The 12,497-nt window shown below is 49.4% G+C and overlaps 1 protein-coding gene across 4 annotated transcripts in view; it reads right to left on the reverse strand.

Annotated features, from left to right (window-relative positions):
* Nucleotides 1–12,497, reverse strand: part of TMOD1 (tropomodulin 1) — a 36,186-nt gene that overhangs the window by 13,503 nt on the left and 10,186 nt on the right. For 3 of the 4 annotated variants that reach the window (XM_082074381.1, XM_082074379.1, XM_082074382.1), the window contains exons 2-4: nt 5,778–5,941; nt 3,910–4,066; nt 452–571 (exon numbers count right to left, since the gene is read on the reverse strand). In XM_082074381.1, coding sequence (XP_081930507.1) covers nt 452–571; nt 3,910–4,066; nt 5,778–5,897 — 397 coding nt within the window. In that variant the 5' untranslated portion in view covers nt 5,898–5,941. Of the gene's footprint in view, nt 1–451; nt 572–3,909; nt 4,067–5,777; nt 5,942–11,194; nt 11,451–12,497 lie in introns of those variants that run through there. The other variant, XM_082074380.1, reaches the window with a different exon arrangement.

The raw sequence follows: 12,497 nt of genomic DNA on the forward strand, positions 1-12,497 counted from the left end.
AACAAACAGCAGCCCTGGTTGTGTGTTAAAAGACTGCTCTAACCTGACAGCTCCCTTAATAAGTTGCACAAGAAATCCACATTCTCACTGGGTCTGTTTGATTGTTTCCTAGAGGTCTGGCTTGAAGAAAGCTGTGCTCCTGAACACGACAGCCTGCAATTTGCAAGATTCAATGGCAGAGGAAGGAGAAGAGATCAAATAGCACATTGTGCTCCCTTGATAAATCCTTCTTCTGCCTCCTCAGCTTTGGTCCAATCTCCTGATTAAAACCAATAAGCTGAAAGTAACCTTAAATATACACTCTTTTTAACAAAGAAATCAATCCTGTCAAAACTGACAACATTCAGATAAACAGCAAAAAGCTCAATAGCTCATTTCCCACAAGAGAACAAACAAAAAGACACTAGTAGTTGAACAACTTGAACCCCTGGTTCACATGAAACTAATTCACCTGCAATATCACAGAGCTCTGCATCAGAGGCGTTAGCAAGGGCCTCCTCCAGTTCTGGCTCCAGAGTCACACTTTCCAAAACAGGATCCATCGGCTTCTGCTTGGGGATCCAAGCTTTTCCTATAAATGCAAAATGAGGTCACTCTCAGTATAGCTGTAGCACCTGTTTCACAAATAGCCATGCAAATGCAATTCCGTAGGGTGAGACCAGCACAGTGGAAAGGACAGAGGGGGCACAAGGACCTGGAGAAAGATCACAGGAGGCACGCAGTCCCTTCCCATTAGTTCGGTCTGACTCCTGCTGTGATGTGAGCCAGGAGGCACCTGCCAGACACCCCAGCTGCAGAGCTGGGCTCTTTCACCAGCGCAGAGGGCTGCACCTACAAAAGCCCAACAGTACTTTTGTACAGGATGATGACTGTTGAACGCACAGCACTCAGAAAGCTATGCACAGCCTGACCCCGCAGGACTTCACTTCTTTGAAGGCTGCATAAAAGGGATGGAGATTTGCCAGCACTCACATGGACTAAGAGAGGCCAGTGGCCTGGATCTAGGCCCACGCAGGATCCGTCCTGCCACCGAGACAGCTCCTGCTGCTAATTCCAAACACACGGTGGCAGGGCGGATGGCACATTAGTCAAAGGAGGGTGGAAAGGAGGTGGTGGAGGGTTCTGGCAGCAGGCAGGGACAGCAGGCGGTCATCCAGTGAGCACACGGGATGCAAGGAGGAGCAGGCTTGGGGCAGCTAGTCCAGCTCAGTGTTGCTGCAGAGGACAGCAGGGCAGATGGGAGAGACACAGAGGCCATGCCAGATAGAGACGTCCATAGTCTGTCTCCTGGGAGTGCAGCAGGTCAAGGAACAGGCCATTTCCCTGCACGTCAGAGGTGCAAAGCAATGGGTACAGCTGGTAAGGCAAAGCTGCCATCTCAGCTGCTCACTTGTGGCTGTCTCCTAATGGAGGCTGCGCACGGGGACAAGGACTGTGCAGTGAGTGATGCAGCTCCAGCCCAGCTCCGAACGCGGTGGCGCCGCTGGCATACCCCCATCCCACTGCCTGCGACCACAGAGTCACAGAATGGTTGGGGTTGGAAGATCTGGAGATCATCTAGTCCAACCCACCTGCTAAAGCAGGTTCACCTAAAGTAGATCACACAGGAATGCATCCAGGCAGGTCTTGAATGTCTCCAGAGGAGGAGTTTTAACACACCATGGCAGAGAATAGTCTGTTGGGTAAACCCAGTGCTGCCGTGGGACTGGAGGAGGGATCACAGAGCATTTCGGAGCAGCTCTCTCCCCCGAAATAGCCCAGGGTCACTGCACGGAGCTAGCGAGGGCAAAGCTCTTGGCCTGGAATGCCAGCCAGCACTATTTTTGTCCCCTCTCTGAAACCAGAGTCAGCAGCAATGAAGGGGAGAAACAAAAATCCTGCTGCTCAGGGATGTGCAGAAACAGAACCAGCTAAATTTAGCTTCAAGGAAGAAGCAACTGCACTTCAGGCTCCCCCGGTACGAAATGGAGGCTGCTACAAACCGCCTTTTGTGAACAGCCCATCTCGTGCCTGCATGCTGCCGTCCCACCGAGAGGGCAGGAATGTGCCTCCTGGGACACAGCTGCTCTCGCAAAAATAGGCCAAGCATCATGTGTGCCGGCACGGCCAGGCACCTTCTGGGTACTCTGCACCAAAATGTCTGGGGAGGGCTGGTCCCCTCAGCGCTGGTTCGGTGCAGAGACACGGGACCATCATCCCAGCAGAGACACGGCTCGGCAAATGGTACACACCATCTGCATTCAGCGGGGAACGGGGAAAACAGGGCAAACTTAGTTCTGCTGTCACATAGTAACTCCCTTTGACATCTCAGTGTCATTGAAACTTCTGCGTTTTAATCTTAGTTTCATATCTCAGTCATGCTTTATTACAAGTTTGAACTTTAAATTAAAAGGTGCGTGCAAACATAGCATTACATACCAGAGCACAGCATGTATGCACGCACCAGCTCCTGCCCTGTCCAGCAGCATGGCCAGGGAGAGCACCTCTCAAGCCAAACGCATAAATCACCTTCGAAACTGCAAACAGGGTGATTTATTTCCAGCGCTGCCACAACTGTGAATATGTAATTTACCATCTCTGGCTCGTGCTCAATGTAAGTCATGTCTTCACTCAACAGCATGTTACAGGTAAAAATATGTTTCGTGCGTTTAAGATCAGATCAGATTGAAATACGACTATCTCAGACCAGGAGCTGACGACTCAAAACGCCTGAGCACAGGCCCGTCCTGCGGAGCACTGCCACTACCTGCAGCCCCTGCTGGGATGAGCTACGCTTCAAATTGCTAAATTGCTCTTCCTGATGACACTCAATTTACTCTTTTCATTTACTTCTTTCAAGGAGAACCCTTTGGTGATTTTTGTGGGTTTTGTTTGGTTTTAGTTTGTTTTTTTTTTCTAATACCACCTCAAGTTTTATTAAATGGACAGACTTAACACAAGGTCTTTCTCCAAGAGGCCCGTGGATCAGTAAGGAGGAAGCTTTGAGAAAGACCTCAATTGGGAAACAGGCTCACCCGCCCGCATTTTCATGTGCTTCTTGTAGTGTGAACAGTGTACGACCAGATCTTCTGCTGCAAGGGCCCAAAGTACAGAGGGAGACACAACAGCCGAAAAGAGCTGCTGGGAAGATCCCGGAACCCAGAGGCAAGGACTGATGGGACCACATCCCATTTCAGGTGATATTGAGAGTGCTACTGGGAGCAGGGAAGTCCTTTGGATGATGGGATATGTCCCAGGAGAACAGGAAAAGATGCCAGAAGGAAAGGAAAGCAAAGAGGCAAAGCAAACCCTTTGCTCACAGGCTGCAGGGCCACACAGGGGTGCAGCTGCCACCGCAGGTTATGGTGCAGGAAGACAGAAACATGCCAGCTGCTGGGGACCGGAAAATGAGGCTGGGGTTGTCACAACATGATGAAGACTAGATGGGAACTGTTGAGACTATCAAAGCTGAGAGGAGTTGTGGAGTTTCTCTGTACCAAGATGAAGTTCAGAGTGTAGGGATGGGGCAAGAAAGGCAGCGGTGGAAGACAGAGCGCAGCCTGCAGGGCTCACAGGAGGACAGGACACAGGAGGAACAAGAGAGGACAGAAGATGATGACTTCCCCAGAGCTGGGTGCAGCTGCAGTGCGATGGGGACAGAAAGAAGTCACATAGAGGTACAGCCTCTGCCCATCACTTAACAACATAGCAGGTGGTAGCCAAATCAGCAAGTGCAGGGACGTCTTGAGCACAACCCAGTTTATTAGCCAGCCTGGGCTGCAGTCAGACAGCAGAGAAAGCAGACTCACCACCCCAATGGTGTCAAAATGAAGTTGTGCTTAGCGACGTGCGTCAGACACAACCCTTCTGCCATGCCCCCACCATGCTTTCATCATGATGCACTCAGTGTGGTGCAAAGGATGACCATACCTCTCTTTTCACCCGTGAAAGGAACCAAGTCTTCTCTGTCTTTAATATCCTTCGCCTGCTGTTCTAGGTGGGCCATGAGTTCCTCCCTTTTGAACGGGCCGGTTGGTGGCTTTTGTGTCTGATCCCGCTGCCTGAGCCCTGCCGGCAGCAATGCGTTCTAGGCAGAGAGGAGAAACACAGGTTACCTCTGCAGGCCATGATCCCCACCCATCAAACGCTCTCCCTGTTGCACTGCCCTTCTTCTGCATTTCTAGACAATTTGCTTCTCTCTGTGTCAAGGGTTATCTCCATCCAGCCCCACTGATACCACAGCACTTGAGACACATGATGCTCATTCCCCCTTTCCAGTTTTAAATGCTGGCTCCACTACGAGATGTCCCTGCTTCCAAGGGGATGTTCCTCTACAACAGCAGCTCCTGCGGTCTTTCACAGAGCAGACCAGAGAGCTGGGGTGGTCTCTTCTGCCTTTCACGATCCACCACAAAGCTACAGGCATGGTCCCACCAAGAAGGTCACTCCATTGCAGACAAAAACTGCTGCGAACCTCTGCACTTTTTCAAACTACCTCCTTGTTGTTCAGTCACATAAGTGACCATGGGAAGTTGGCTTGTGCCTGACGCATATGGCACATAAGCACCTGCTTATATTTAAATATAGAACAGCCTTAATGCAGTAAGACTATTCCCAGGTTTGACGCTAAGCATGTTCATTAAAGCTTTGCTATATAGAAGTCAACATTTACTTTTAAGACATCCAAGGTGATTTTGAACAACACGTTGATTTTTCCATGGCCGCATAATAAAAGTAATTAATTTTAAATTTATATCAATTAATTTTCCTGGGAAGGAAAATAACTAATAGTAAGCAATCAGACTCAGGTAACCTTGCAGGGCAACAGAGAACTGTGCTAACGCACAAGGAGGGAGGTGTAGGAAACCGCTTGCTTCCTCAGGATTCCCGCTGCGAGGGGTGACCATGCAATCTTCGTGCATCCACTTCTGTACTCAGACTGACCCCGAACAGTAGTCTGCCATTATTTTACCTTTCTGCCCCTTTCACAGAATGCTGCCTGACTCTGTGTCTTCTGAGGCAGATGTAACCAGCTCACGAGCCCACACATTTAATCCCAGGAGCTAGCCTGTCACCTATTAATTATTTTTCTGTGTTGCAATTAAAAATACTGATGATGCAATCCATGCTGCCCATCATTTCCCCCAGAAACACTAATTGCATGTTGCAGGAATGACTTCTGACTTGGCAGTGTTCAGCCTCATCCCCTAACCTTGCCGTAACCCAGAGGCCGGCCAGTTGGCTTTGCACATACCCTGCTAGGGCCACAGAACAGCAATGCCTGCGAAAAACTTGGGTTGCTTGGCATCTGCAGGCCCAGTGTTTGCATATGTGCAGCTCTTTCCAATGCTGGGATGTTGCTAAAAAGCAATTATGCCATTTTGCAAAACTCTGGGATTTAGATTTCCGCCTATATGAAAATACAGATCAGTTGAAGTTTGCTACCAAAAAAAACCCACAAATAAAACTGAAAACGCTCCCTCCAAGATGGTCTGATCAGAAGCAAAGATCTAGTTTCTGCAGGTTTGCTGCCCTGCACCAGCACTGGGTCACATCAGTGCTGCAAATCAGTGCTAATTACACGCATGCTGGGCCAAGGGCAGAAACAAAATCCCATGTGTAGCCTGGGCTTGTGATGGCAAAACCGCCTCTCTTCATCTGTGGCCAGTCTCTTTCACCCTTGCACCAAGTACAGGCTCTGTGAAGGATCCTGCTTAAATACAGATTAATAATGCAGCTCACTCCCCTACAACTACTGAGATCTACCACCTAGCAAATCTTGTGTAGAAATTACTCACATCAGGATCCAGCTCTTCCAGTTCATTCTCTAACTTCCTGAGCTCCTCCTCTGTCAGAGCTCCAAGGATCTTGTCTTCATCCAGGTCTCGGTATTTTTCTAGCTCCTTTCTGTAAGACATCTTAGAGAAGTTTCGTGAACCTCACTTTTATGCCAAAACAGGACCTGAAATGAAAACAAGAAGCACAACACTGAATACATGGAACATGACACTGCAGCCCAGCTGGCTGGGGTGTGCTGAATACCACAGAGTTGCAGAAGATTTATGCTTAAAGCACAGCTGACTTCAAACCCAGGCCAGACTGCTCAGGGCCTCCCTGTCCGTATTCTACACACAAAGCGTGGCCCATGGTCATGAGTGCGGCACAACTTCAGTAGCATGTTGCCCCATCACGGACTTACAGGCCAGCACTGAGGAATACTTTGTACAGGACCCTGGCTAGAGATGTCTTTCTCCAAGCAATGCCAGATTTTAACAAAGTGTCCTAAGCATTTATTTCCTTGTAGGACAATAAACCACAGATCATAAAGTCTGCAGCTCCCATGCCCTTACAAGCCCCCAGTGACACCCCCCTGTATGTGGCACTTCAGATAAAGCCGTCACCGGCTGGGAAAACAGATTTGTAGCATCCCTGAGTACCTCTGAGCCCTGAAAACCTCCACGAGGCTACAGTGCCCAGCACTCCTTCCCGCGTTTTAAAGACGCAAGGAGATCAGCAAGTATTATCCACTCGTGTTCAGGAGGCTGCAAGTTAAACCGGCTCCTTAGGGACCCACCTTCCCTAAGACAACACGTGTTTGCGCCGCTGCAAGCTAAGCAGCTGACCTGAGTGTTACTGCACGTCTAAACCAGCCCTCTGAGAAGACAAGTGGGAGTAACGCACCAAATGACCTATCCGGATAATCCCTGCTGACCCAGGGGTTTGTCCCATGTCTCCTAATATAAAATGCTGCACACAATCACAGGCACGTAACTGGGCCTCTGGCAGCTCTACAGGACTGTGGTAGACCTTCTATAGAGGTCAACTTGTTTAAAATATGCAGGTAGGTTAAAACATACACTTACTACCACACACAAGACTGTACCCAACTCTGCTTTTTTTGGTGAAAGCTTCCTTCTGTTCCAGTGCGCTGTCTGTATATTTACATCTTTTTGGCTCAGTTTTTGTGGAGAATATTGAACTCCAGATAATTTAAGGTGACTCTTCCTACAGTCTAAAAAAAAGTTTTGCTATTCTTTCAAGTGGCATTTACATTAAAATAACAGCAAGGCTTGTGTGTTTTTCAAGGAGCCAAGCATCTTTAGGCTTTCTATAAATGGCCTCTTTGTAGCTTCTGCAGAGTGTCAGAGCCCTGCTCCGAGTCACATCTCTCCAGCTTTGCCCACCCTCTCAGGGTAGATCATGCTCTTATGATCGCTCCTCATTAGCGGAGAAGTCTCTTTATACAACTTACAACGCAGCTTCTGTTCCAGATAGGAAAATTATCTTGAGCTTGGTCACAAAAGGGCACATTAATGCACACATGGCTCGACAGCAAGCCCTTAAATTTAGAGCTGTCATCTGCTCAAACATTTGGTTTCCCACTGGTGTGATGGCAATTTCCGCATCACTCGCATTCCTGCCACTCGCCGCTTTGGCAGTGGAGCACCAGGAGGTGGTCCTTCCTCGATGGGAGGAACACCCCCCGATCCCAGATCCCACCCCTGGGGGCTGAGAGGGTGAAAACCAGCTTTTTGTTGGGCTGGTTTGCTCGGTGTGGTGACGGTCAGCCAGGGCTAAGGGCAGGGGGGGTTGGAGGAGGAAGCTCGGGCCATGGGGCTCAGGGGTTTTGGCCCACCGAGGCAGTGGGGGACCCCAGTGCCCCTGCACTTTACCAGCCATGTCCAGCAGCTCAGCCCCGGCAAGGTTGTCCTGGTCGGCATAGAGAAAACGAGAGCTTTTATCAAAATTACCCATGGATAGAATTGTCATAGAATCATGGAATAGTTTGGGTTGGAAGGGACCTTCAAAGGTCATCTAGTCCAATCCCCTGCAATGAGAAGGGACATTTCCAACTAGATCAGGTTGCTCAGATCCCCATCCAGCCTGGCCTGGAATGTCTCCAGGGACGGGGCATCTACCACCTCACTGGACAACCTGTGCCAGTGTTTCACCTTTCAGCACTTTAAAGGGGCCTGTAAGAAAGATGGGGATGGATGTTTTAGCAGGGCCTGTTGAGACAGGACATGGGGTAATGGTTTTAAACTAAAGGAGGGGAGATCCAGACTAGACACAAGGAAGAAATTTTCTACAATGAGGATGGCAAAACACTGGCCCAGGCTGCCCAGAGAGATGGTAGACGCTCCATGCCTGCAGACATTCGAGGCCAGGCTGGATGGGGCTCCGGGGAGGATGGACTGGATGACCTTTGAAGGTCCCTTCCAACCCAAACTATTCTATGATTCTAACCCACTCCAGGCTGCTAAAACCTCTGTAACAGCTGAAAATACCCACACCTGCTATGCACATGGCAGTCTTGGCTGTGTGGGAACAACTACCCTAGGGGCAGCCACAGCCCCTTCCCAGCGATCAGGGTAGCCCAAAAGCAGTGGCTCAGGTTGGACTGGTGCGCAGCCCCCGCAGGGCTGACCTTGTCTCCATCTGGCAGAAGGACGGGGACTGTCAGCACCAAGAGGCGAGAGGCAGGACAGACGTCGGATGTCAGCGTGCACAGGCAATGCTTTTGAAAAACGCTCTGGGTTTCAAAGCACCTCACAGAGATACAAAGCCGAGGCTGCACAAAGCAAATGGCCTGAGGACTGAGGACAGGTGCAGACCCGCAGGGAGGATTTTGTTTGCCAGGTACTTCAAGCAGAGCTGCTGGGAGGGGACTGTTCAGCACATGGGGAGCACAGCCATGCCCATGGGGCCAGGACATGGGCACTGCTCCCCTGCCCACCCAAGGAGCTGCCAGGGGTTCAGCATCGCACCCTGCAGCTGTGCCCCTGGGACCAGCTGCCTTATCTCTACGTCCCACGTCTCTTCTACCCTATCTCGCTAATGAGTGCTAGGAGAAAAAGCAAATAGCCCGTCTGCTGTAAATGGCAAAGAGGGCTTTGTACTGCCAAAAATAAAAAGCGGGTAAATTCTGCCTAAGCATAATTGTTTTCATTTATACAACATGTCAGAACACCGACTGCCACAAACTGCTCTCTTTCAGCCATGCTGGGGTTCAAGCATGGTTTAGCATAGGTCCCCCCACCACTCGCGCTCCAAAAATGTAACAAGATTGTCCGGCACAACTGCAATATTATATTCAAATTTTAAATCCACACACTTCTGGACATTTGGAAAAGAGTTAACCCTAACTCACCACAAATCTGCTCCATCAAATCTATTCTCAGTGCCTTCCTAAGACAGGTAGCTTTGATTTCTTGCTATTTTTCATTAAACCTAGCAATACATTTTTCATTCGACAAATAAAGGAAGCATCACAACAAAATATATACATTAAATAGAGAAGCTGCACAGGACCGACAATATTACAACGTTAAGTCCTCAAAAAACTGAAATCCATTTTGATTACTACGAGACAGAAAGTTTACGTCTCATTGTCCAAAGTATTCATCAGACACAAGACAGCAGAAAAACTTGCACTTGTTAAGTCTGAAGAGCACACAAGTTGGGATGCATGAAGAACAATCAAAAAGGTTCAAGAAGAAAAAATGAAATCCGTTGGGAGATAAACTTACACCATAGGTCATCTACAGGAAAGACTATTCCTATCATGAATACAGGAAAACAAAACAAAAAAGGGGCAATATTTGTGATTATGAGGGGGATGAAGTAGTTTCTTTCTGAAGGGTCTAAACAAACAAAGGGATGCTGTAGAGCAAATAAAACAACAAGCATCCCATATGACACTGGAAATACTCCTTTCACTGCTCTGCACCAGTACAGCTCCCCCACAGCACTGGGACATTTCTTGGGCACCAAAACCTGCGAGCAGCACTGACCGCTGCCCAGGGAATCAGAGGAGCCCCGGGGAGGCGGCTCAGGAGGGACCACTGTGTCCTGCACAAGGTGCAGAGCAGGCGCAGGGACGTGGGGCAGGGGCCTGGCAGCAGCGGGCTCGGCCTGCGACAGGCTGCTCGGGGAGCCCGTGAGCGGCACAGGCACTGCCGAGCTGGAGGATCTGCAGGATCATCCCTCAGTGCTCTGACAGCCCCAGGAAAAAGAACACATGTGAAAGGAGAATGGGGCAAAGTGACGCAAATCAGACTCTCTTCAGTGGTGCCCAGGAACAGGATGAGGGGCAAAGGGCACAGACTGAAGCACAGAAGGTTCCATCTGAATACAAGGAAAAGCTTATTTACTTTGAGGGTGCCAGAGCCCTGGAACAGGGAGGTCGTGGAGTCTCCTTCTCTGGAGACATTGAAAACCCGCCTGGACATACTCACAGTATCACAGTATCACAGTATGTTTGGGATTGGAAGGGACCTCAAAAGATCACCTAGTCCAATCCCCCTGCCAGAGCAGGAACGCCTAGGTGAGGTCACACAGGAACATGTCCAGGTGGGTTTTGAATGTCTCCAGAGAAGGAGACCCACAACTTCCCTGGGCAGCCTGTTCCAGGGACCCTTACTGAGAAGAAGTTTCTTCTCAAATTTAAGTGGAACCTCTTGTGTTCCAGCTTGATCCCATTACCCCTTGTCCCATCATTGTTTGCCACCGAGAAGAGCCTGGCTCCATCCTCGTGGCACTCACCCTTTATATATTTATAAACATTAATAAGGTCACCCCTCAGTCTCCTCCAAACTAAAGAGACCCAGCTCCCTCAGTCTTTCTTCATAAGGGAGATGCTCCACTCCCTTAATCATCTTTGTTGCCCTACGCTGGACCCTCTCCAGCAGTTCCCTGTCCTTCTTGAACTGAGGGGCCCAGAACTGGACACAATATTCCAGATGTGGTCTCACCAGGGCGGAGTAGAGGGGAAGGAGGACCTCTCTCAATCTACTAACCACCCCCCTTCTAATCCACCCCAGGATGCCATTGGCCTTCCTGGCCACAAGGGCACAGTGCTGGCTCATGGTCATCCTGTTGTCCACCAGGACCCCCCAGGTCGTGATCTGCTCCAGCTGAACCTGCTTTAGCAGGAGGGTTGGACTGGACAATCTCCAGAGGTCCCTTCTGATCCCAACCGATGTGTGATTCTGTGAAACAGCAGCGAGCAAGACAAATTCTAAGTAAAACCCAAAAATGTCATAGAGAAAAGCTACAGGCTGATTTCCCCTGGGTGCTGTGTAACACAACACAACGGTGCCCTTGCCCAGCCCATCCTCCAGCTGCACTCCCTCCCGTGTGCACGGGCATGCAAAAAGCAGCAGATTACGGAAAGCCTTCTTTTCATTCGTATGTGGGGAGAAGAGCAACTAACCTCAGTGAAGACACAGGGTTTTAGGTGATCAATCCTGTTATGAGCCGAAGCCAACCCTGATTTGTGCGTTCCGCGGCAGGCTGCAGTAGGTGGCTGTCCCTTCCGCGGCTGCAGGGACCGCAGCGCACCAGAGGGCTTGGTGCATCCCGAGTCACCGGCCACACTGAATCGCCAGACAAAGGCAGAGGATGGGAACTCTGTGTACTGTGCCCACCGATGAGAACCATGGCTGAAAAAAGTGACCATCCCCTGCCCCCAGAAAACCCTCAAACCTACTGGGAAACTTTTTCAATGTTTTGAAATAAGAAAGCAGACCGAACGTTTAGTGTCTGAGATAAGGAACTGGCCAACAAGTATCTCCAGCGTAGATATTGAGGATTCTTGGAAAAACTGTGAACTTAGAAGGCAGAAGGCTATTTACGATGAAAGCTGTTTTTAAGCAGCATGGGGGGCAGGAGATAACCTCATGAGGGACAGCCTGGCTCCACACAGCTCCTGTTTGACTCAGGCAGGGTTTTAATTTATGAAATTTTTTCATAGTTTAAGTATAAATCTAAGTCAGGGTTCAGAATTATTATTTTTATAATATAAAAACAACAAATCAATGTAAAACAACCCCTATGTAACTGCTACAATTTCTTTTTTATGTTCTTTGACTTTTAGAGTAACTTCAAACACCAGTGTTTTTTGGGGGTTTTTTTTGAGAAACTACACATACCTCAAGTGACCATTTCCTACAAACTCAAGAGAAGTGAAGTACTTTGTGTGCACACACTTAGACCGCAGTGAATCACCCAGGTGTCAACACAAGATGCATGCTGTGCAGATGAGAGGAGCAAAACAGCTCCAGCTGGTTTCCTAAGTCAAGATTATATTTTCACGTGGCCTCTCAGTCCTCTGACAAACCTCAAGGCCATTAGCTAACTAACAAAATCTCGTGCAGGACTCATACCCTCATTTCTTGTCAAGCTGACCATGTGTGCAAAGGGTTCATCATCACAGGTGTAGCGTGGAGCAAGCCCTGGCATCTCCTCTGGCTGACAGGGAACAAAGGAGGGAGCTGGGGTATCTGCAGGGAGGTCCAGGGGAAGGGGGGACACCAGAACCAGGAGGGGCAGAGCAGGGGAAGCTGTTACAAGCAGTAGAGCGGGGGCAGAAACAGCGGGGATGCAGGGATGGAGAACACGGATACAGCAAAAAGTGAGTCTCTTGCTGGTTCTGCTGCTCATCGGACAACTTGCAAACCCTAAGCTTGCAGTCCAGCACACCTGGGTGCTGGTGTGCAAGAGCTTGATGCCACAGC

Source organism: Streptopelia decaocto, assembly GCF_964273445.1.
Source record: "Streptopelia decaocto genome assembly, chromosome: Z".
NCBI lineage: Eukaryota > Metazoa > Chordata > Aves > Columbiformes > Columbidae > Streptopelia > Streptopelia decaocto.